The 25691-nt window shown below is 40.5% G+C and overlaps 1 protein-coding gene across 1 annotated transcript in view; it reads left to right on the top strand.

The window, feature by feature from the left end:
• Window positions 1–25691, top strand: part of dnajc1 (DnaJ (Hsp40) homolog, subfamily C, member 1) — a 125931-nt gene that overhangs the window by 57888 nt on the left and 42352 nt on the right. Inside the window, 6 exon segments of the mRNA XM_034182648.1 lie at window positions 4924–5089; window positions 5168–5398; window positions 5477–5594; window positions 16158–16607; window positions 16718–16788; window positions 17079–17614. Of these exon segments, the coding sequence (XP_034038539.1) occupies window positions 4924–5089; window positions 5168–5398; window positions 5477–5594; window positions 16158–16607; window positions 16718–16788; window positions 17079–17614 (1572 nt within the window).

The following is a 25691-nucleotide window of genomic DNA, read 5'->3' on the forward strand; positions in this document are numbered from 1 at the left end:
AGAAATGAATTTTGAGGTTAAACATTTGCAAGGATTTTCTTCAGAAAACTGCTTTGTATAAAAGAGCAGTCCTGTGACATGTTTCTGCCACTGATTTTGTATTCAAGTGTTTTATACAGATCAGTTGTTTCTGCATTGCAGTCAGTGATGGGCACAGATAACCAAAAAAGTAACTTCGATAACAGATAATCAGATAACTGAAAAGTTATCTTTGATAAAGCTAAAAGGATAGCCAACCAAAAATGTATCGGAAGTTACAGATAACCGATAAATTCCAGTATTGTTTCTGGTACACTTGCAACTAATAACAAGCTGATTTTGAGTTTTAACACCACGATCACTTCTGGTAGCATCAAAAACAACAACAAACCCAAACAATGAGTCAGCACTTCTGTCTTTGAGTGTCCTGCCGCCTGCTGGAAGCTCCAGTTTACTACATGGCTTCCAGCACAAACGCAGCTGAAAGGAGCCACAAAGCTCAATTCTCTACTCAGTCACAACGGTGCTGTCAGGCGGTCTTGGAAAATAAAGCAGTGCTGAGTTATGGTTTGGTGTAAATTAAATGAATACTGATAGAATAACTCCATTAATGTCAATTCTGTCATTTGTGCCAAGTTAAGATATAACATATATCTTTTAATGTTGAATAATGCACTAATTCTGAAGTTTTGTAACAAACAGACAGATGGCATTCTGGGTAAAATGTGCTTCCACTAACACTAATTGGTTGACTCATTCATTCTATGTAAACCAACACGTTAATGTGAGGTGTCGTGTGTTGGCGTTTACAGATAAATGTGCTTTTGTAAAATATGCCATTTTTTATTTGTGTAAAAAAAAAAAAAAAAAAGCCAAGTTGTAATTAGATAACTGTCTCATATAACCGGTGTCAAAATAAATAGAACACTGCCATGATCTACTGGTGCCAGTGCAAGTTTTGGCCCTTTTTCAGCTGATTTTTCATTTGATCGAGAATTTTTTGTATCTGAGTTTCAGGTTAATCGTTCGTCCTCCATCGTTTAGTATACATGGAGTAACGAGCTGCATTTAACATCTCACGACCACCTCCTGATCGGCGATCGTATGGTCAGATGAAAATAAAACGTGTTTGATGTTCTGGTTGGCCGTTGTGAAGGTATCCCGCTGCTGAAGTGCTACAAGCGTCCAACCTCTCGCACTGTGCATGTGCAAACACCGCAGAGCTGTCTTGTAATTTTTTTACTTTGTCTCCCATCGAGCGTTTTTGAGTTTGAAAAAAAGCTTCCATTTACGTTTGATAATGGAAACACGAGTCTGACGTGTGGTTTTTGAACGTACGTGTGTGAGAACATAAATCCTGCACTCTGAACTTTACACCATGCGTTTCTGTGGTACAGTTAGAGCTGGAGCCGAGTACAGTGATTGAAAATATCAGCCCAGCTTCAGGGCGAATACTGCCATGAACACCACTGGCCAGTAGACGGCAGTAGAGACCTTGAAAACTTGCCAAAGCAAAATTCCAGATAATCAGTATGCTACGTTTAAGATGCGTGGAATTTAATATATGCAAACACATAACATCTATGAAACCAGAGAATATATTCACGAGAGTTTTAGGCACTAGAGTTTAATGCTGTTGGTCCGTGGAGCCTGATCAGAGTGTCTCAAATGCATTTCTTATGTCGTGAATGTACTGAGATTACCCTACCTACCCATAATGCCCTGGACACAGCATTTCCACACTAAAACCTTAAAAATTAGCGCATTACTTTAAAACTAAAACATCTGATATTTTCACTTTATAAAACTTCAGACGTGACGTTAATTAAATACTTGTCCGAAATTAGTTTTGGTTAAAAGTTGAACCATAAGTTAAAAATGTATGCCTCTGGATGACTTGGGTGATATTGCCCGCGTATCAGTATGGGGTTAAAAGAAATGAGTTTTTTTTTTTTTGGTGACCAGTTCTCCTTTGCTCAACTGATTTTAAATTTTATAATTCTGATAATGAAAACATTCTTCAATAATTATCGGATTATTGGAACTGTGCCCACCACTGACTGCAGTCTTCCATGTTTTGGCCTGATGCCTCATTTCTGTTGGACAGCACGAAGCTACGTCACAGCTCACAGCGGCAAAAGTTGGATTGGGTTGAACTTTGACCGCAGCGTCTCTTTAGCTCGTTTTTTTGGCACGAATGTTCTGCTGCGTCTAAAAGTGATGCATCGCATTGAAACAATGGTTTTTAGACCAATGTGCGACGCTGCTGACACCTACGGTGTGAAAGCCCCATGACTTGTGTGTTGTTTTTACAAATAAATAAATAAACCAACCAGCCAGTGATAAGCGGAGACTCATTTTCCCATAATGCCTTTTGTCATCTTCATGCGTTAATGTTCAAACCTTCAGAATTAGTACATTATTTTAAAATTTAAAGATGTGTTATATTTTCAGTTTGTAAAAATGACAGATTTGACATTAATGTAGATGAACTATCTGGATAAATTTGGTTTATGGATGATGAAAACTTTTATTTGATTAGCATTCAACCCCCCCAAATGAATACAATTACATATACATACACATATTCAACCAAAAACATTTCAACAAGGGATGACGCTAATCAAAAAGGTATAGGCTGAAGCGCATGCTTATTATGCCTAACCTTTTTACAAAAACAAAGTCAACAAGGTAACATGAAATATAAGAGCTAAAAAGATAAAAACCTGGAGCACTTTAGAAAAACTTATATATAATAATAATAATAATACAACCAAAGTTACATTGATTACATTATCATTCTTCGACTTGATTTATATATGTCTGTAATATTTTAGTTTGAAACATTTTAAATAATGAAAGTGAAGTACACCTTTTTAATTCATTGTCACAACTGTTCCATAAATTAACACCTCTTTCAGAAACACATCTTTGCTTTATATTTGTTCGTATCTTAGATTTTTGCAAATACTTGTTTCCTTCAAATCATATTGACTCTCTGATTTCAAACAGCTTCTGAATATTGCGGCAAAATTATTGTGTACTTTATACATTATCTGTGCCATTTTAAATTCCACTAAATCATAAAATTTAAGGGCATTACTGTCAATAAACAAGTGTTAGTTGATTCCCTCTAATTTGATCCATTAATAATTCTTATAACATTTTTTGCATTCTAAAAATAGGAAGAGTGTTAGTTTTATATGTATTACCCCATATGTCTAGACAATAAGTAACATATGTAAGTAGTAATGAACAATAAGTATGTATAGTGACTTGTTAAGGACATCCTTTACTTTATAAAGTATAGCAATAGTTTTTGACATTTTAGATTTTACATTATTTATGAGGTTTCCAACAAAGCTTATGATCGATTGTCACTCCAAGAAACTTATTTTCATACACTTGTTCAATTTCAATATTATTAACCCTGATTACAACCGGGTTTTTAATTTGGCGAGTGCCAAAACAATAAACTTTATTTGGTTCAAATTCAGAGATAACTTATTAATGTCAAACCAGTTTTTTAATATATTTAATTCCTTTCCCGCTGTAGTCAGAAGCTGTTCTAGGTTTTACCAGAACAGTAAAGAGTGGTGTCATCAGCAAATATAACACACTTTAATAGTTTGGAAACATTACACATATATATATTTCGGACCCAGCACAGACCCTTGAGGGACCCCACAAGTTACTACCTTCAACTGATTTGATTTTACATTATTTAATTGCACATATTGATATCTGTCATCTAAATAACTTTTCATCCATGTGTATCGTAACCCTCTTATAGCATATCGCTCCAGTTTATCATCAATATATTATGATCAATAGTATCAAATGCCGTATAAATCCCAGGCCCCTTCGGCTGTGGTAGAGTTAGCTCAGCTCCTCATAGTTGCTTGACTGCTGCAAAAACATGTAGCAGACAGGAACCAACATGTATGATTTTAGGGTTTACAGACATTTTTGATGTTCAGCTTTACTAACTATGCCAGTAAAAAAAAAAAAAAAAATGTTAGCTTACTAAATTTAGCAGAAACTAACTGGTGCGCTGGTGGTTTTTGAAGTTAGCTGACAAGCCAATCTGTTAACAAAAAAGTTAGCTTCGCTAATTAGCAATTAGAGGATTAGCAGAACTGTGCCCACCACTGAGGTGCTGTTAGTGACTTTTTTTTTTTTGGGGGGCCAGTAGCTGTCACAGCACAATATTTCAGGATGTAAACAAAACGTCTCTGCTGCTCCTCAAACCTTCCTCCTCCATCTCAAGAACAATCACTGAAGAGGTATAACGGCTCTCACAGCTCCGTTTGGGAAAAACTGGACATATGTGGATCCTAGTTTGACCACATTCTTAGAAGTATTTTTTAGCCTCTGAATGTGTCTTTCTGGAATGTTAACAAGGTTCACAATGTTGAAAAAGTCCACAGCTGTCTCTTTCTAAACATGGGGGAGGGCCAACAGTTTGACATGGCTCAGGGGCAGGTGAGGCCGCCTGTGCACCATTTGAAGACCAGCCTTCTCTGAAACAGGAAGGACCTCATCCTTGATAGTTTGGCTAAAGGTTTTCTAGCCTGGATGTGTGTTTATTCAGGTTTGGCTGGTTTGAGGATTGTGATTTAATACCATTGGACACTTGAATCAATATAAGTCCGACCCTTTGGCTGCTCCCTTGTTTTCACTTGGGGTCGCCACAGCAGATCTGAGGTGGATCTGCATGTTGATTTGGCACAAGTTTTAGGCTGGATGCCCTTCCTGATACAACTCCACATTACATACATGGAGAAATGTGGAAGGGATGGGATTTGAACCTGGAACCTTCTGCACTGAAACCAAGCACTCACATTGATCAATAACTTTACAAAAAGGCTGCAAGATTTCTGTTTTCCAGGCCAAGTTCATCTTCAGCAAGAGCTATTAAATGATTCTAAACTGTGTGTGTAGATATGATGATGTTCTGGTGAACGGGCTTCCTGATTGGCGGCAGCCAGTCTTCTACTACAGACGAGTGAGGAAGATGAGTAACACAGAGCTGGCCTTCCTCTTCTTCCTTATCCTCACTGTGGGACACTACGCCATCATCTGGTCCATCTACCTGGAGAAACAGCTGGTGAGCTCGGCTCAGGCGCTGACGGATGCTAGTCATTGTTGGCGGCTGTCACATGACACTAACTCCTGCATATTCCAGGATGAACTGCTGAGCAAGAAGAAGAAGAAGAAGAAGCTGAGCTCTAGACCTCCAGATGAGCTCAGCTGTATTGGTCAGGACAGGTGAGCTGTGACATGAGTGCTGGCGTTTACTGTGCGTTTCTTTATTCTTTGTTGTTCCCACAGCAGACCTCAGTGGCAGGACATCCTCCCTCTCAAACTTAGCATCTGGCTCTACCTGTCTATCAAAAACCTGCCGCAGACTGTCCAGGTAGTGTTTACGCATGTGTTTGAGATGCTAAAGCAGATGTATGGATGCTCTGTTTGTTCACGTGTGTGTGTGTTCCAGGAGTTGAAACAGTTCTACGAGGACTACCAGCAGCTGAAGCAGAAGCAGAGAGAAGAAGTTGAAGCTGAACAAGAAGCTGCTGCCAGTAAACAATCCCACTTTGTCCACTGCCATCCTTAACGGTTTATATTTCAGTGTTGTTAAAAGGAAACATTGTGATGTGTTCACTGACACCGACACAATTTTAATTTCAATTTATTTAGTTTATATAGCACCAGATCACAACAAAGTTACCTCAAGGTGCTTCACACAAGTAAGTTCTAACCTTACCAACCTCCAGAGCCAGAACACAGGCGACAGTGGTAAGAAAAAGCTCCTCCTGATGATTTGAGGAAGAAACCTCAAGAAGACCAGACTCAAAGGGGTAACACTCTGCTTGGGCCATGCTGCAAACACAATTAACAAAGCAATTTACAAAAGGAATATACAGAAAATTTTGCCAGTGGACAGGACGGGAGGGCTACAGAAACAGACACCGCACCCACATCTGGATGGAGCTGCACCTCAGAGAGAAAAAACAGAATCAGGCATCAGAAAGACAACAAATACAGTATAATTTGTCTGCATTAAGCAACAAGAAATACTAAGGTGATCGCCAGTGTCACAGACCGAACGATCCCCCCCTCTCCAAAAATCGGTCCACCCTGCCTTCACTGCGCATGCGTCATTAGCCACGGCTCACAGATTAGCACCTCATTTCTGCTTCAAACTGCACTCTAGTCATCATCTATCTCAGCGACAGATATCTGAAGCTTTTATACAACAATCATTTCCACATACAACCTAAATTCAGCATTATTTCATCATAAAAGACCGCTGAAGCGATAACAGCACTGGGGCAAAACGAGCTGCAAGCTGATGCATTCACTGCGCGTCAGTCATTTCAAAGCGTGACCCGCATACTTTTAGTCTTGTGCCCTGAGAACAGAGCCAGTCTGAGAACAGTAGGGTTTAATTAGGTCAGCTGGTAGGGAGGTTCCAGTCCATCAACAATTTATAGATTAGTAACAGAACCTTCTCAGAATCTGAACTCACAGGGACAGGAAGCCAGTGAAGAGACGGCAAAATGGGTGAAATGTGGTCATACTTTCTGCTTTGTGTCAAAAGTCTGGCTGCAGCAATGTGAGACCCCTAATACTGGACTGCAGTAAAACAGAAAATAGAACATTGCAGTAGTCTAATCTAGAAGAGACAAATGCATGGATCAGGGTCTCAGCATCAGCCATAGACAGGATGGGATGAATCTTCACTATATTTCGCAGGTGGAAGAAAGCAGTCCTAGTAGTATTTATAATGTGAAGGTCAAAGGACAACGTAGGATCAAAAATAACCCCAAGGTTCCTCACTTTCAGTGTGATGTATGACATGAGCCTAGGCCAAGCGTTAACTTGTCACATTGATGCCAATGTCTCACTGGACCATGACCCATCATTTCAGTCCTATCAGAGTTTAAAAGTAGGAAGTTTCTAGACATCCAGCTTTTCACTGATGCAAGGCAATCTTCTATGGATTTCATGTGGATGAGATTACCAGCAGTTATCGGCACGTATAACTGAGTATCATCAACATAGCAGTGAAAGGTAATCCCAAAATACTGCAATATGTGCCCAAGGGGTGCTATATAAAGGAAGAAAAGCAGGGGGCCTAAGACGGAACCCTGTGGAACCCCAAATTTCATGTCACTAAGGTTAGAGGTAGTGTTATTGTACAAAACACAGAACGACTGGTCAGGTATGACGTCAACCATGCAAGGCCACTCCCAATAATCCCTGAATGATTCTCCAGGCTATCGAGTAAAATATGATGATCCACGGTAGGGCTGCACGGTATGACCTAAAATTCACATCGCGGTATAAAAAGAATCCCTTCATGGTAACTGTATATATCATGATACAAACCTAAGTGTAAAAATTACAATGCGTTTCTGAATGGGTCCCTTAGCAAAGGCAAATTGATCAAAATAAATAAATAAAAAAAACAAAAAAAAAAAACACATAATGTAATTTTGAAAACATTTATTGTGCAGATCTCAAACTACTGGTACAATTTGCAATCTTATATATGCTACTCTGGAACCACCCTTAAATCCAAACAGTTCAACTTTTCAACCCCACTGAGGTCCTTAGTCGGGTCTGATTAACATAAGATTACTATTGATTAACGATCTAATCATGGATCATTACTTAGATATGATTGGGTTATGTGAAACCTGGCGTAAACATAAATGAGGCCTGCCCACCGGCATATACATTTAGTCACGTCCCTTGTGATGTGAAGCAAGGCAGGGGTGTTGCTCTTATTTATAAATCTAGGTTTAGCTTATTAGCTGTTGGGGGTCACAAATATAACTCACTTGAACATCTGGTTCTCCGCTCTGCCCACGATGCTACACATTGCCACAGTCACAAGAATAAAATCAGCCGTATTACTTTGTCACTGTATATTGGCCTCCTGGCCCATTCTCTGAATTCTTAGATGAATTTGGTGAGTTCATCTCTAACTTGTCAACTAGTGCAGATAACATTCTGATCATTGGTGACTTTAACGTTCATATAAATAAGCCTTCTGATCCCTCCTGCAAATCATGTATGGAAATTGTGGATGCATTAGGATTTCAGCAATGCATTCAGGACTCGACGCACATTAGTGAAAATACCCTGGATTTGGTTCTCGCAGTCACAAATATCGACATCATGCCTCTTACATCAGTGGTCTCTGATCACTCACTTTTTTTCCAACAATAGATTTGCCATTTTAGATTTTTTTTTTTTTTATTACAAAAAACAAACATGTAACAGAACATCCTTTCAGACACAAAAAATCAGTGTTAAAAAATCATATCCATAAAAAAAATCCAAATTTACAGGGACTGTCCTTTGTTCAGCAGCACCATGAAACTGTTCTTATGTCACCTTTTTTCTTGATCTTCTGTTAAGTCTGTGCCCTCAGTGAAGAGTATGAAAGGTTTCCACATGCTTTCAAACGTGTCCTTTTTCCCTTTCAGTATATATGTGATCCTTTACAATGGAAGTGTAGCCAGCATTTGTTTAGTCCACTGTCCAACACTTGGAGCCTCGACATTTTTCTCACTGCGGTATTGTATCACTTCCTGTTCCGGAGCACAAGCGGTGTTTTTGCTGTATCTGTTAGCTGTTTAATCTGCGCAGTTAGATTGATCTAGTTATCTAGATAACGATTTGTTTCCCAGTGTAATCTTCACGTGCCTTAAACCTAAAGCACTCCTTCTGCTGAATCACCTCTAAATTATTTACACTTATTCACTTTGCGTGTTTTTAGGAATCCGCTAGCTTAGCACAGCTACTAGCTCTTAGCCGATTAGCATGGCGGCTTCTCCTGTCTCTCCCGCACTTTTCTGCTCTGGGTGTGAAATGTTTAGTTATTCTCGGCCTCCTTAGCAGTAACGGTACTTGTAATAAGTGTAGCTTATTCATAGCTTTGGAGGCCAGGCTGGGCGAATTGGAGACTCGGCTCCGCACCGTGGAAAATTCTACAGCTAGCCAGGCCCCTGTAGTCGGTGCGGACCAACGTAGCTTAGCCGCCGTTAGTTCCCCTCTAGCAGATCCCGAGCAGCCGGGAAAGCAGGCCGACTGGGTGACTGTGAGGAGGAAGCGTAGCTCTAAACAGAAGCCCCGTGTACACCGGCAACCCGTTCACATTTCTAACCGTTTTTCCCCATCGACGACACAACCGCCGAGGATCAAACTCTGGTTATTGGCGACTCTGTTTTGAGAAATGTGAAGTTAGCGACACCAGCAACCATAGTCAATTGTCTTCCGGGGGCCAGAGCAGGCGACATTGAAGGAAATTTGAAACTGCTGGCTAAGGCTAAGCGTAAATTTGGTAAGATTGTAATTCACGTCGGCAAGTAATGACACCCGGTTACGCCAATCGGAGGTCACTAAAATTAACATTGAATCGGTGTGTAACGTTGCAAAAACAATGTTGGACGCTGTAGTTTTCTCTGGGCCCCTCCCCAATCGGACCGGGAGTGACATGTTTAGCCGCATGTTCTCCTTGAATTGCTGGCTGTCTGAGTGGTGTCCAAAAAATGAGGTGGGCTTCATAGATAATTGGCAAAGCTTCTGGGGAAAACCTGGTCTTGTTAGGAGAGACGACATCCATCCCACTTTGGATGGAGCCAGCTCTCATTTCTAGAAATCTGGCCAATTTTCTTAAATCCTCCAAACCGTGACTATCCAGGGTTGGGACCAGGAAGCAGAGTTGTAGTCTTACACACCTCTCTGCAGCTTCTCTCCCCCCTGCCATCCCCTCATTGCCCCATCCCCGTAGAGACGGTGTCTGCTCCCAGACCACCAATAACCAGCAACAAATCTATTTAAGCATAAAAATTCAAAAAGAAAAAATAATATGGCACCTTCAACTGCACCACAGACTAAACAGTTAAATGTGGTCTGTTAAACATTAGGTCTCTCTCTTCTAAGTCCCTGTTGGTAAATGATATAATAATTGATCAACATATTGATTTATTCTGCCTTACAGAAACCTGGTTACAGCAGGATGAATATGTTAGTTTAAATGAGTCAACACCCCTGAGTCACACTAACTGTCAGAATGCTCGTAGCACGGGCTGAGGCGGAGGATTAGCAGCAATCTTCCATTCCAGCTTATTAATTAATCAAAAACCCAGACAGAGCTTTAATTCATTTGAAAGCTTGACTCTTAGGTCTTGTCCATCCAAATTGGAAGTCCCAAAAAACTAGTTTTATTTGTTATCTATCGTCCACCTGGTCGTTACTGTGAGTTTCTCTGGAATTTTCAGACTTTTGTCTGACTTAGTGCTTAGCTCAGATAAGATAATTATAGTGGGCGATTTTAACATCCACACAGATGCTGAGAATGACAGCCTCAACACTGCATTTAATCTATTATTAAACTCTATTGGCTTTGCTCAAAATGTAAATGAGTCCACCCACCACTTTAATCATATCTTAGATCTTGTTCTGAGTTATGTATGGAAATAGAAGACTTAACAGTATTCCCTGAAAACTCCCTTCTGTCTGATCATTCTTAATAACATTTACATTTACTCTGATGGACTACCCAGCAGTGGGGAATAAGTTTCATTACACTAGAAGTCTTTCAGAAAGCGCTGTAACTAGGTTTAAGGATATGATTCCTTCTTTATGTTCTCTAATGCCTATACCCACACAGTGCAGAGTAGCTACCTAAACTCGGTAAGTGAGATAGAGTATCTCGTCAATAGTTTTACATCTCATTGAAGACAACTTTGGATGCTGTAGCTCCTCTGAAAAAGAGAGCTTTAAATCAGAAGTGCCTGACTCCGTGGTATAACTCACAAACTCGTAGCTTAAAGCAGATAACCCGTAAGTTGGAGAGGAAATGGCATCTCACTAATTTAGAAAGATCTTCACTTAGCCTGGAAAAAGAGTCTGTTGCTCAATAAAAAGCCCTCCGTAAAGCTAGGACATCTTTCTACTCATCACTAATTGAAGAAAAGAAGAACAACCCCAGGTTTCTTTTCAGCACTGTAGCCAGGCTGACAGAGTCAGAGCTCTGTTGAGCTGAGTATTCCATTAACTTTAACTAGTAATGACTTCATGACTTTCTTTGCTAACAAAATTTTAACTATTAGAGAAAAAATTACTCATAACCATCCCAAAGACGTATCGTTATCTTTGGCTGCTTTCAGTGATGCCGGTATTGGTTAGACTCTTTCTCTCCGATTGTTCTGTCTGAGTTATTTTCATTAGTTACTTCATCCAAACCATCAACATGTCTATTAGACCCCATTCCTACCAGGCTGCTCAAGGAAGCCCTACCATTATTTAATGCTTCGATCTTAAATATGATCATCTATCTTTGTTAGTTGGCTATGTACACAGGCTTTTAAGGTGGCAGTAATTAAACCATTACTTAAAAAGCATCACTTGACCCAGCTATCTTAGCTAATTATAGGCCAATCTCCAACCTTCCTTTTCTCTCAAAAATTCTTGAAAGGGTAGTTGTAAAACAGCTAACTGATCATCTGCAGAGGAATGGTCTATTTGAAGAGTTTGTCAGGTTTTAGAATTCATCATAGTACAGAAACAGCATTAGTGAAGGTTACAAATGATCTTCTTATGGCCTCGGACAGTGGACTCATCTCTGTGCTTGTTCTGTTAGACCTCAGTGCTGCTTTTGATACTGTTGACCATAAAATTTTATTAGAGATTAGAGCATGCCATAGGTATTAAAGGCACTGCGCTGCGGTGGTTTGAATCATATTTGTCTAATAGATTACAATTTGTTCATGTAAATGGGGAATCTTCTTCACAGACTAAAGTTAATTATGGAGTTCCACAAGGTTCTGTGCTAGGACCAATTTATTCACTTTATACATGCTTCCCTTAGGCAGTATTATAGACGGTATTGCTTAAATTTTCATTGTTACGCAGATGATACCCAGCTTATCTATCCATGAAGCCAGAGGACACACACCAATTAGCTAAACTGCAGGATTGTCTTACAGACATAAAGACATGGATGACCTCTAATTTCCTGCTTTTAAACTCAGATAAAACTGAAGTTATTGTACTTGGCCCCACAAATCTTAGAAACATGGTGTCTAAAGATCCTTACTCTGGATGTCATTTCCCCTGACCTCTAGTAATACTGTGAGAAATCTTGGAGTCATTTTTGATCAGGATGTGTCATTCAAAGCGCATATTAAACAAATATGTAGGACTGCTTTTTGCATTTACGCAATATCTCTAAAATTAGAAAGGTCTTGTCTCAGAGTGATGCTGAAAAACTAATTCATGCATTATTTCCTCTAGGCTGGACTATTGTAATTCATTATCAGGTTGTCCTAAAAGTTCCCTAAAAAGCCTCAGTTAATTCAAAATGCTGCAGCTAGAGTACTAACGGGGACTAGAAGGAGACTTTTATAACGCTAAACCGATAAAGATAATCACAAACCCACAAACAACAGAGTCAGAGCTTCTGTCTTTATACGCCCTGCCCACTGCTGTAAGGCAATCATTTACGTTCAACATACAATGCTGGAGAAGTGAGGCAGAGTCATGAAAAGCAAAGCAGGTTTGACTTATGGTTTTGATTTATAAACCAAATTTATCCAGATAGTTTGTCTACATTAATGTCAACTCTTTCATTTTTAAAAAGTGAAATATAATGCATATCTTTTAATTTTAAAACAATGCGCTAATTCAGAAGGTTTGAACAATAAGACACGCAGATGCCAAAAGGCACTATGGGAAAATGAGCCTCTACTCATTACTGGTTGGTTGATTTATTTATTTGTACAAACCAACACACAAGTTACTGTAACGTGTTTTTTTTTTTTTTTTTTTTTTGCAAATAAATGTGTATTTGTAATATGTAATTGTTTTGTCATTTGTTTAAAAAAAAAAAACCCCTGAAAATTTAGTTTTTAAGTGTTATTTAGGGCAACAAATAGCAACTGAGATATTTGAGCGGACACTATTCACACTGCTATCCAGTAGATGGGTCAAAATGCATAGAACACTGCCATCTACTGGATGGTAGTGTGAATAGCACCCACCAAGATATCACAGTTGCTATTTGTTGCCCTAAATCACACTTAACAAACAGAATTTTTAGTTTTGCAAATGTTTTTTTTTTTTTTTTTTTACAAATGGGAAAAAAAAGACATATTTACAAATACACATTTACTTGTAAAAACGAAACACACATTACAGTAATGGGCCTTTCAGATTGAACGCTTTGGGCGAGTCAGGTAACACCTCCCAGTGCATTTTTTTATTATTTTTAAGTGTTTAGTGTTTCTTTATATTTTAAGATATCTTTTTTTATTTGTCCCACAATCAGGAATATTTGCCTTTGCAGATGCACTTCAAAAACTTGAGCTGAACACCAAATCCTGAAGTCCATTCAGAAGAAAGCATCTCTGCTCTTCAGAATGGGAGAAAAAGTGTCTTTGAAAACTCCACCAGAGGTCAAAGCTGCAGAGAAGACTTTTATCTGGTTAACTGTCCTGAGAGTCCAACAAACCAACATCATTTCTAAAAAAAAAAAAAAAGAGCAACTATTGTATTATTTTTAAAAAAGCTGTTTCATTTTATATTTAAAATAAATATTTGCCTCCAAAAGAAGATAGGTTATCACATAACAAGCAATAAATATGTGACAAAATTAAAATGGAATCAATAACATTTAAAATACATTTGTCATGAGGATCACAACTGGACAATAAAATTCAAACGCTGTCTGTCAGACCATCAAACACATGACTAGATCTTTTCAAATTTTACCTAACACTGGAGGAATATTTAAGATCAAAAATATCGTAGAAAATTGTCACGTTTACAACAAATAGAATAGACATGGGACAAAAGTCCTTTCTGACTGGATATGTTCAGATCACAATAAGACAAATTCAATAAATGCAAGTAAAATGACCTCGCATGTGACGTGGACATAAAAATTGAACTGATCAAATCTAGGTTAGAGATGTCAATCGAATTCTCTAACTGTGATATACCCATTGCATTAAGAGCTGGGGTTTTCTACAGAATTTACATACACTAACAATTGACTTAACTAAGGCGGGGTTCACACGGCAGGATAATTAGGCCGATATCGGACCCGATCTTCCCCTTCCGACAATCTTAAGGACGCCCCGACAATCGTGATGGCACTAAAGATAATCTTATCAGATATTCCTCCCATGTGTGGTGTGTTAAGAGCGCTCTGATCTGCTCAGAAGGGCGTCAGGAGCACTCCGAGCACGCAGCCTGCTGAATGTGACGTGCAGCCAATCAGAAAGCGAGGTGATGGACATACGGAGTGGAAAAAATCAAAACAGCTGTTCTGACTTAGCAGAAAGTCCGGTGGTTGCGCTGTCTCCACTCCTTTAATGAACACCTTTTCTTTTTGTATCGTTTTTTCCCTCTGTTGTAAATAGTCCACAAAGTACCTCTGTTTGTTTACTCTGAAGTCACGTTTAATCTGAGAGATTTTGTGAGATTTCCTGTCTGAGCTGGGAATGTTGATGTGTGAAATCTGTTCATGTGTGGTGGTGTTGTCCTCACCGTGTGGCTGAACATCACACACTGTACCACCAAACCTGAAGATCTATGATTTTATATCTTCACGTGTGTGGTCTCTCACGTTTTGGAAACCTACAGATAATTTTAAAATCCTGTCGTGTGAACCAGGCTTAACTTTCCTTGGAGTTTCTCTGCATCATGCAGGGACCTTTTGCTCACATCAACCGTATTCATTCCATATAAAAGCACAGGCCTGATAGGAGCATTCCATACATACGAAGCACAATTGATATCTGTCACACAATTATTAAGATCTGCACCCTGTAAACTGTAAAAGACTTTGACATGCATTGATACGTTGTGTAACCTGTGCGTTCAGATCAGTGTGAGACAATGAAATACCCAGATACTGTATCACATCACAATGACTGAGACTACTGCCTTCAAGATTCCACTCGGGCTTCTGTACAAAATAGCATTCACCCAAAACAATACATTCCATTTTGGCCGAGTTGAAAGATAAGCCATGACTCGACTCACAATCATTAGCACAATCAATTAATGTTTGAAGGCCTGACACAGTGAGGCTGCACACCAGCAGGTTGTCAGCATAACAAACACACTGTATGATTCACCACCAGTGCGTATTCCTCCTACAGTATTTAAATTTTTTCAATTTCAATTTATTTTCATTTATATAGCGCCAAAACACGGCAGCACTGTTGGGGAGCTCCGCTCAATTCACAGTCTTTTTGCTCGTTTTTCTTTTTTTTTGTTTTATTTTACCTTTTACACTTGCAATTTACCGCATGAGACACTCTGCTTCGAGTATGACCGTGCAACACTTTTGGATTTTACGTTCCTCAGCGGGAGAGGAGCCGCTCTTTGAGGATGGCGCAGCGGACGTGTGCCCCTGGTCCTAAACACGCTCGTGTTTCTTTGTTCTTCACGACGCCGCGGACAAAGAAAAAGACACGGAGAGGAAAAAGAGCCGGTATTCTGTGCAGAACTCGACAGAGACTTAATAAACCTCCGCTTCCCTCTATCCTCCTCGCCAACGTGCAGTCTTTGAGGAATAAAATGGACGATTTACGTGCACGGATTAGCTGTGAACGGGACGCTAGAAGCTGTTGTGTTTACGCCTTTAGCAAGACCTGGCTGGAGCCGGACGTGCCTGACGGCTTGTTACACCAGATAACTTCACCATTTATCGGCTGGACCGGAAAAACTCAGGCAAGCTGGGTGGAGGGGGTGTGTGGTTTATGATTAACTCCTCATGGGCCACAGATTCGTATCCTAGCGTCTCATTGTACACCAGTCCTAGAGTTACTCACCATTAAAGTAAGGCCCTTTTATCTGCCCAGAGAATTCACTCAGTGATACTAAGTGTAGTGTATATTCCACCTACTCATCCGAGGCTATTAAAACCCAAGCCCTGGACGAGTTGTATGGGATTATAAATGGACTTGAAAACACACACCCCGATGCTGCTTTCATTGTTTTGGGAGACTTTAATCGAACAAACATGAAAAAAGTATTGCCCAAATACTATCAGCATATTACTATGGCCACCAGGGGAGATCAGACCCTAGACCACTGCTATACACCCTTTAAGGACAGCTACAAACCCCTCCTCCGCCCCGCTCTAGGCAAGTCGGACCACAACATGGTCCTCCTCCTTCCTGCCTACAGACAGAGACTGAAACAGGAAAAACCGGTTCCTAGGGAAATATTCAAATGGGACACTGCAGCAGACGAAGCTCTCCAGGACTGCTTCGAGACAACCGACTGGCAGATGTTTGCTGACTCAGCAGAGGGAGACCTCAACGAGTACACAGACTCTGTCATTGGTTATATAGGGAAGTGCATTGAGGATATTGTACCAAAAACCACCATCTGCACCTACCCTAACCAGAAACCATGGGTCGGGCTAGAGGTACGTGCCAAACTCAAAGCACGCACCGCTGCCTTTAATTCTGGAGACCCTGAGGCCTACAAAGCAGCCAAGTACGACCTCAGAAAGACTGTACGAACATCACAGCGGGAGTATAGGAAGAGGGTCGAATCTGCCCAACAGAGCAACGAGTGCGGCAGGTGTGGTATGGCCTCCACTGCATGACGGACTATAAGGGGAGGAGCAGGTCTGTGGAGATGTCCAGCGCATCATTCCCGGACGAGCTCAACACCTTCTATGCCCGGTTTGATGCAGACAACACCACACCTGTCACCAAACCACATGTGGACAGTGAGGACGCCACACTCCACATAGACACAGCTACAGTGAGACGGGCGTTCAAGAAAGTAAACCCTCGTAAGGCTCCCGGGCCCGACGGCATCCAGGGCGGGTGCTGAGAGTCTGCGCTGACCAACTCACCAACATCTTCAATCTGTCACTGAGCTTGTCTATTGTGCCCACCACCCTCAAGACCTCCACCGTTGTTCCTATCCCAAAGACCCCCACAGCAACCTGCCTAAATGACTTTCGGCCCATAGCACTCACATCTGTCATCATGAAGTGCTTTGAGCGGATCATTAAGAAACATATCTGTGCCTCCCTCCCGACACCCTAGAGCCCTGCAGTTGCATACAGAGCAAACAGGTCGACAGAGGACGCCATTGCTCTGGCAGTTCACACCTCCCTCAGCCATCTGGAGAAGGGGAATACGTATGTGAGAATGCTCTTCATTGATTACAGCTCAGCATTCAACACCATAATCCCCTCCAAACTGGTCACCAAGCTCACTGCCCTAGGCCTGGAGAAGTCCATATGCTGCTGGATCTTGGACTTCCTCACTAACAGACCACAGGGTGAGAATCGGCAGACACTCTCCTCCACACTTGTCCTCAGCACGGGTGCTCCTCAGGGCTGTGTTCTCAGTCCACTTCTCTACTCCCTCTTCACGTATGACTGTACAGCCAAGCACTGCTCTAACGTGATCCTCAAGTTTGCTGACGACACCACCATCTTGGGCCTCATCACTGACAACGACGAGACTGCCTACAGAGATGAGGTGAAATCACTGACCAGCTGGTGCCAGGAGAATAACCTCTCTCTGAACGTCAGCAAAACTAAGGAGATGATAGTGGACTTCAGGAGACAGCGGAGGTCAGCACTCCCCCATCCACATCAACAACACCGAGGTGGAGCAGGTCAGCAGCTTCAAGTTCCTCGGCGTCCACATCACCGAGGACTTATCCTGGACCTTACATGCAGACACTGTGGTTAAGAAAGCCCGGCAGAGACTCTACTTCCTGAGAAGGCTGAAGAAGTTTGGCACGAACACCACCATCCTCACGAACTTCTACAGGTGCATCATCGAGAGTGTGCTGACGGGCTGCCTCACAGTGTGGTACGGGAGCTGCACCAGCCAGAGTCAGAAAGCACTGCAGAGGGTGGTGTGCACGGCTGAGGACCTCACTGGCAGCAGTCTTCCCACCATCCAGGACATTTACCACAGTCGGTGCCAGCGTAAGGCACGCAGCATCATTAAGGATCACACTCACCCCAAAAGGACTATTCGAACTGTTACCCTCTGGCAGGAGGTATAGGAGTCTGCCAGCCCGTACCAAAAGACTCAGGAACAGTTACTATCCACAGGCTGTCAGACTACTGAACTCTAAATAACACAGAACTATGATAACACTGCACTAAGCCACTTCTTTAACACTATATGTCTGTTGCTGTTATCAATGTGACTGTATCTTGTATGTCACCACCTTACCTTTCATAACTCATCTCAGTTTTACTATTTATTATTACCTGTGCAATAACTTGCTACACAACTGTGCAATAATACTATGTGCAATATGAACATACTACCTGTGAATACTACAACCTGACTACTGCTGACTATTATTTTTATTATTATATTTTTTTTTTTTTTTTACATATGCTTTATTTTCGGTATTATATTGCATGCTATTAGTATTCTGCGAGTTTAAACAGTCCTTCTCATCCTAAGCATTTCATTGCACTGTTGACTCTGTGTTAACCTGCATATGATCAATAAATTATCTTGTATCTAAATCACAACAGAGTTGCCTCAAAGCGCTTCACACAGGTAAGGTCTAACCTTACCAACCCCCAGAGCAACAGTGGTAAGAAAAAACTCCCTCTGAGGAAGAAACCTCAAGCAGACCAGACTCAAAGGGGCGACCCTCTGCTTGGGCCATGTTACAAACATAAATTACAGAACAATTCACAGAACAATTCACGGACGAATATACAAGAAATGCTATTGGCGCACAGGACAGGAGGGTCGCCAACACGAATACAACTACCATCTCTGGATGGAGCTGCACATTAAACAGAGGAAAAAAAGAATCAGGCATCAGAAACACAAAAAATACTGTATAATTTGTCAGCATTAAACAACAAGAAAAACAGAAGAAATACTAAGGTGATTGCTGGCCACTAGCCCTAAACTTCACTAAAAGACCCAGAATTTAGGTTAAGTTGAGGCCGCGGCCCGCTCCAATTACTAATAATTAAGAGTAAAAGCGTAAAACAAAACTGTACCAGTATGCTAGCCATATGAAAGGGAAAATAAGTGCATCTTAAATCTGGACTTGAAAATCTCCACAGAATCTGACTGTTTTATTGACGCAGGGAGATCATTCCACAGAATAGGGACACGATAAGAGAAAGCTCTGTGACCCACAGACTTCTTATTCACCTTAGGGACACAAAGTAGTCCTGCACCCTGAGAACGTAAAGCCCGGGCCGGTACGTAAGGTTTAATTAGGTCAGCTAGGTAGGGAGGTGCCAGTCCATGAATAATTTTATAGGTTAGTAGCAGAACCTTAAAATCTGATCTCACTGGGACAGGAAGCCAGTGAAGAGACGCCAAAATGGGTGTAATGTGGTTGTACTTTCTTCTTCGTGTCAAAAGTCTGGCAGCAGCATTTTGAACCAGTTGGAGACCCCTAATGCTAGACTGCGGTAAACCAGAAAATAGAACATTGCAGTAGTCCAATCTAGAAGAGATAAATGCATGTATCAGGGTCTCAGCATCAGCCATAGACAGGATGGGACAAATCTTCGCTATATTTTGCAGGTGGAAGAAAGCAGTCCTCATAATAGTTCTAATGTGGAGGCCAAAGGACAACGAAGGATCAAAAATTACCCCAAGGTTCCTCACTTTGTCAGTGTGATGTATGACACACGAGCCGAGGCTGAGCGTTAACTGGTCAAATTGATGATGGTCTCACTGGACCAAGAACCATAATTTCAGTCTTATCAGAGTTTAAAAGTAGGAAGTTTCTACACATCCAACTTCTCACTGATGCAAGGCAATCTTCTGAGGATTTTATGTGAACGAGATTACCAGCAGTTATTGGCATGTATAATTGAGTATCATCTGCATAGCAGTGAAATGTAATCCCAAAATGCCGCAATATGTGCCCAAGGGGTGCTATATAAAGGGAGAAAAGCAGGAGGCCTAAGACAGACCCCTGTGGAACCCTAAATTTCATGTCATAAGGTTAGAGGTAGTGTTACTGTACAAAACACAGTGAGAACGACTGATCAAGTATGACATCAGCCATGCAAGGGCACTCCCAGTAATCCCAAAATGATTTTCCAGCCTATCAAGTAGAATATGATGATCCACTGTATCAAATGCAGCACTGAGATCTAACAGCAACAGAACCGTAGTGGTGTCCAAATCCCTTATAAGCAGAAGATCATTCACCACTTTAGTGAGAGCCGTTTCTGTGGAATGATATTTTCTAAAAGCAGACTGCAGTGGCTCAGAGATTATTCTCAGTAAGATAGTCTACGAGCTGCCGTGACACCACTTTTTCCAGAATTTTAGAGAAAAATGATAAATTTGATATCGGCCGATAGTTTTTCAATACACTAGGGTCAAGGTTAGGTTTCTTAAGTAATGGTTTAATCACTGCAGATTTGAACCATTTAGGAACAGATCCAGAAGTTAAAGAAAGAAGAATACAAGACAATCTATCCACGAGGGCTTTATAAAAACAGTTAAACAAAAAAGGTGAGGTTAAACCACCTTGCCTTGTACCTCTCTCAATACTGATAGGTCCTGATAAATACTCACTCCACTTAACCTGTACGCTAATCGACTTATACCACGATACCATCATAGCCCAGCAGCAATCCGGGATGACTCCCAGGGCCTTGCGAAAAAGTATCTCATGTGGCACAGCATCAAACGCGCCCCGGGCGTCAAGGGAACAAGCGTACCCTGGGGATCCTCTAGACTTGCAGTGCATCACCACATCGTTCGCCAGTACTGCCACCATGTTAGTGCTATGTCCACCAGTGAACCCAAACTGAAGATCGCTGAACTGATAATGTCCGGAGATATCCAAAATTTGTATCTCCAGAACCTTCCAGAGAGTGGACGACACAGTAACGGGTCGGTAGTTATGGGTCAGGCGTCGGCTTCTTCGGGAGCGGGATCAGCAATCCACGGCAAAACGCATCTGGAATGATATGAAACTGGACACATCAGCATAGCACTGAGGAGGGTGGGAACACGGCTGTCCAGGACGTACTTCAGGTGCTCGGAGGTGGCTCCATCCAGTCCGGGAGCGCAGCAAGGGTTGAGGTCTGTGATGTAATGCTTCACCATGGATGTAGAGATCACCTTGTCCCTGGACACGGTTGCCATGACGTCCCGGTACCTGGTGTCCACCTCAGTGCGCGCTCGCTCTTGCACCTCACTGTGGGTTGTCATCAGACAGAACTTGTCCCAGAAGTGGTTCTCTAACCCTGGACGATGGAAATATCATCACAGGAAGTGTTGCTGTGTCGTGTTCACTGGACTGTGTTCCAAAAAGTGCCTCAGGTTACCACCATTATAGAGATGGTTCAATTCACGCTTCAGGCCACGGAGTCCAGTGTTCATAGAAATCCGACAAGCATTCGGTACGCTTTCTTGGCAGCCTTATAACAGGAATATACCTGTCCATCACAGGGCCTCTCACATGACTTCAGAGCCAAAACCAAAACCGCTGCCTGTCTCTGGTGATGGTGCAGTCACAGTTCCACTAGCTCTGGCCTTAAACTTGCCGTTATGACGAGGCTGATTCCCGGCGGTCTTGGTGCAAGCGTCATGGATGAGATGGCACAGTCCATCACACGCAGAGTTGACGGCGGCCTGAGCATCGTGGAGTGACGTCACACGAGAGACATCATCAGCGAACACGGATGGCCAAGTGTGTAATGTGATGCTGGTACTGGTTCACGGGCCAGGGCGTCACACCAGTTCACCCTGGGGATACGATGGTACCCTGCTCAAAGCGTTACTAACAGCAACCATGGTTACATTAACATTAAATGAATGGATCATAAACATGTCCTTGAAGAAGCCCCACCCTGATTGTGCATAATTTTAAACATTCACAATCACTAGAATAGTCAAATTCATATTTTACAAAATTTACTGTCTCTGTTTGGCAACATTCAAAGCAATCACATAGTCAACGAGGACGTAATTAAATGTTGAAATGACTAAATTAAAAAATTATTTCATCTTGAGGTTTATGTCACATTAACAACACACTGCAGTCATTGTTAAATTATCTCTGCTGCATTATAATAAACATTGTATTTATTTACACTGTCTGTTTTTCTGGTTGAAAGGAGATATGAATGAACTTTTGTCTAAAAACAAGGAATCATCTAATCTGAAATGACAGGTAATATATGCTTTTAATCTTCAGATGAAGACAGGTTTCTAAAGAATCTTTTATTTATTTATTTTTTTACAATTTTAAGGTTCTAAACTTTTTTCAGTAATCAGAAATGAATTTTGAGGTTAACATTTGCACGGATTTTCTTCAGAAAACTGCTTTGTATAAAAGAGCAGTCCTGTGACATGTTTCTGCCACTGATTTTGTATTCAAGTGTTTTATACAGATCAGTTGTTTCTGCATTGCAGTCAGTGATGGGCACAGATAACCAAAAAAGTAACTTCGATAACAGATAATCAGATAACTGAAAAGTTATCTTTGATAAAGCTAAAAGTGATAGCCAACCAAAAATGTATCGGAAGTTACAGATAACCGATAATTCCAGTATTGTTTCTGGTACACTTGCAAACTAATAACAAGCTGATTTTGAGTTTTAACACCACGATCACTTCTGGTAGCATCAAAAACAACAACAAACCCAAACAATGAGTCAGCACTTCTGTCTTGAGTGTCCTGCCGCCTGCTGGAAGCTCCAGTTTACTACATGGCTTCCAGCACAAACGCAGCTGAAAGGAGCCACAAAGCTCAATTCTCTACTCAGTCACAACGTGCTGTCAGGCGGTCTTGGAAAATAAAGCAGTGCTGAGTTATGGTTTGGTGTAAATTAAATGAATACGATAGAATAACTCCTTAATGTCAATTCTGTCATTTGTGCCAAGTTAAGATATAACATATATCTTTTAATGTTGAATAATGCACTAATTCTGAAGTTTTGTAACAAACAGACAGATGGCATTCTGGGTAAAATGTGCTTCCACTAACACTAATGGTTGACTCATTCATTCTATGTAAACCAACACGTTAATGTGAGGTGTCGTGTGTTGGCGTTTACAGATAAATGTGCTTTTGTAAAATATGCCATTTTTTATTTGTGTAAAAAAAAAAAAAAAAAAAAGCCAAGTTGTAATTAGATAACTGTCTCATATAACCGGTGTCAAAATAAATAGAACACTGCCATGATCTACTGGTGCCAGTGCAAGTTTTGGCCCTTTTTCAGCTGATTTTTTCATTTGATCGAGAATTTTTTGTATCTGAGTTTCAGGTTAATCGTTCGTCCTCCATCGTTTAGTATACATGGAGTAACGAGCTGCATTTAACATCTCACGACCACCTCCTGATCGGCGATCGTATGGTCAGATGAAAATAAAACGTGTTTGATGTTCTGGTTGGCCGTTGTGAAGGTATCCCGCTGCTGAAGTGCTACAAGCGTCCAACCTCTCGCACTGTGCATGTGCAAACACCGCAGAGCTGTCTTGTAATGTTTTTTACTTTGTCTCCCATCGAGCGTTTTTGAGTTTGAAAAAAGCTTCCATTTACGTTTTGATAATGGAAACACGAGTCTGACGTGTGGTTTTTGAACGTACGTGTGTGAGAACATAAATCCTGCACTCTGAACTTTTACACCATGCGTTTCTGTGGTACAGTTAGAGCTGGAGCCGAGTACAGTGATTGAAAATATCAGCCCAGCTTCAGGGCGAATACTGCCATGAACACCACTGGCCAGTAGACGGCAGTAGAGACCTTGAAAACTTGCCAAAGCAAAATTCCAGATAATCAGTATTGCTACGTTTAAGATGCGTGGAATTTAATATATGCAAACACAATAACATCTATGAAACCAGAGAATATATTCACGAGAGTTTTAGGCACTAGAGTTTAATGCTGTTGTCCGTGGAGCCTGATCAGAGTGTCTCAAATGCATTTCTTATGTCGTGAATGTACTGAGATTACCCTACCTACCCATAATGCACCTGGACACAGCATTTCCACACTAAAACCTTAAAAATTAGCGCATTACTTTAAAACTAAAACATCTGATATTTCACTTTATAAAACTTCAGACGTGACGTTAATTTAAATAACTTGTCCGAAATTAGTTTGGTTAAAAGTTGAACCATAAGTTAAAAATGTATGCCTCTGGATGACTTGGGTGATATTGCCCGCGTATCAGTATGGGGTTAAAAGAAATGAGTTTTTTTTTTTTTGGTGACCAGTTCTCCTTTGCTCAACTGATTTTAAATTTATAATTCTGATAATGAAACATTCTTCAATAATTATCGGATTATTGGAACTGTGCCCACCACTGACTGCAGTCTTCCATGTTTGGGCCTGATGCCTCATTTCTGTTGGACAGCACGAAGCTACGTCACAGCTCACAGCGGCAAAAGTTGGATTGGGTTGAACTTGACCGCAGCGTCTCTTTAGCTCGTTTTTTTGGCACGAATGTTCTGCTGCGTCTAAAAGTGATGCATCGCATTGAAACAATGGTTTTTAGGACCAATGTGCGACGCTGCTGACACCTACGGTGTGAAAAGCCCCATGACTTGTGTGTTGTTTTTACAAATAAATAAATAAAACCAACCAGCCAGTGATAAGCGGAGACTCATTTTCCCATAATGCCTTTTGTCATCTTCATGCGTTAATGTTCAAACCTCAGAATAGTACATTATTTTAAAAATTTAAAGATGTGTTATATTTTCAGTTTGTAAAAATGACAGATTTGACATTAATGTAGATGAACTATCTGGATAAATTTGGTTTATGATGATGAAAACTTTTTATTTGATTAGCATTCAACCCCCCCAAATGAAATACAATTACATATATACATACACATATTCAACCAAAAACATTTCAACAAGGGATGACGCTAATCAAAAAGGTATAGGCTGAAGCGCATGCTTATTATGCCAACCTTTTTACAAAACAAAGTCAACAAGGTAACATGAAATATAAGAGCTAAAAAGATAAAACCTGGAGGCACTTAGGAAAAACTTATATATAATAATAATAATAATACAACCAAAAAGTTACATTGATTACATTATCATTCTTCGGACTTGATTTATATATTTCTGTAATATTTTAGTTTGAAACATGTTTAAATAATGAAGTGAAGTACACCTTTTTAATTCATTGTCACAACTGTTCCATAAATTAACACCTCTTTCAGAACACATCTTTGCTTTATATTTGTTCGTATCTAGATTTTTGCAAATACTTGTTTCCTTCACATCATATTGACCTCTCTGATTTCAAACAGCTTCTGAATATTGCGGCAAAATTATTGTGTACTTTATACATTATCTGTGCCATTTTAAATTCCACTAATCTAAAATTTAAGGGCATTACTGTCAATAAACAAGTGTTTAGTGATTCCCTCTAATTTGATCCATTAATAATTCTTATAACATTTTTTTGCATTCTAAAAATAGGAAGAGTGTTAGTTTTATATGTATTACCCCATATTTCTAGACAATAAGTAACATATGTAAGTAGTAATGAACAATAAAGTATGTATAGTGACTTGTTAAGGACATCCTTTACTTTATAAAGTATAGCAATAGTTTTTGACATTTTAGATTTTACATTATTTATGAGGTTTCCAACAAAGCTTATGATCGATTGTCACTCCAAGAAACTTATTTTCATACACTTGTTCAATTTCAATATTATTA

The sequence above is a fragment of the Thalassophryne amazonica genome, chromosome 12 (genome assembly GCF_902500255.1).
Source record: "Thalassophryne amazonica chromosome 12, fThaAma1.1, whole genome shotgun sequence".
NCBI classification, from domain to species: Eukaryota; Metazoa; Chordata; class Actinopteri; order Batrachoidiformes; family Batrachoididae; genus Thalassophryne; species Thalassophryne amazonica.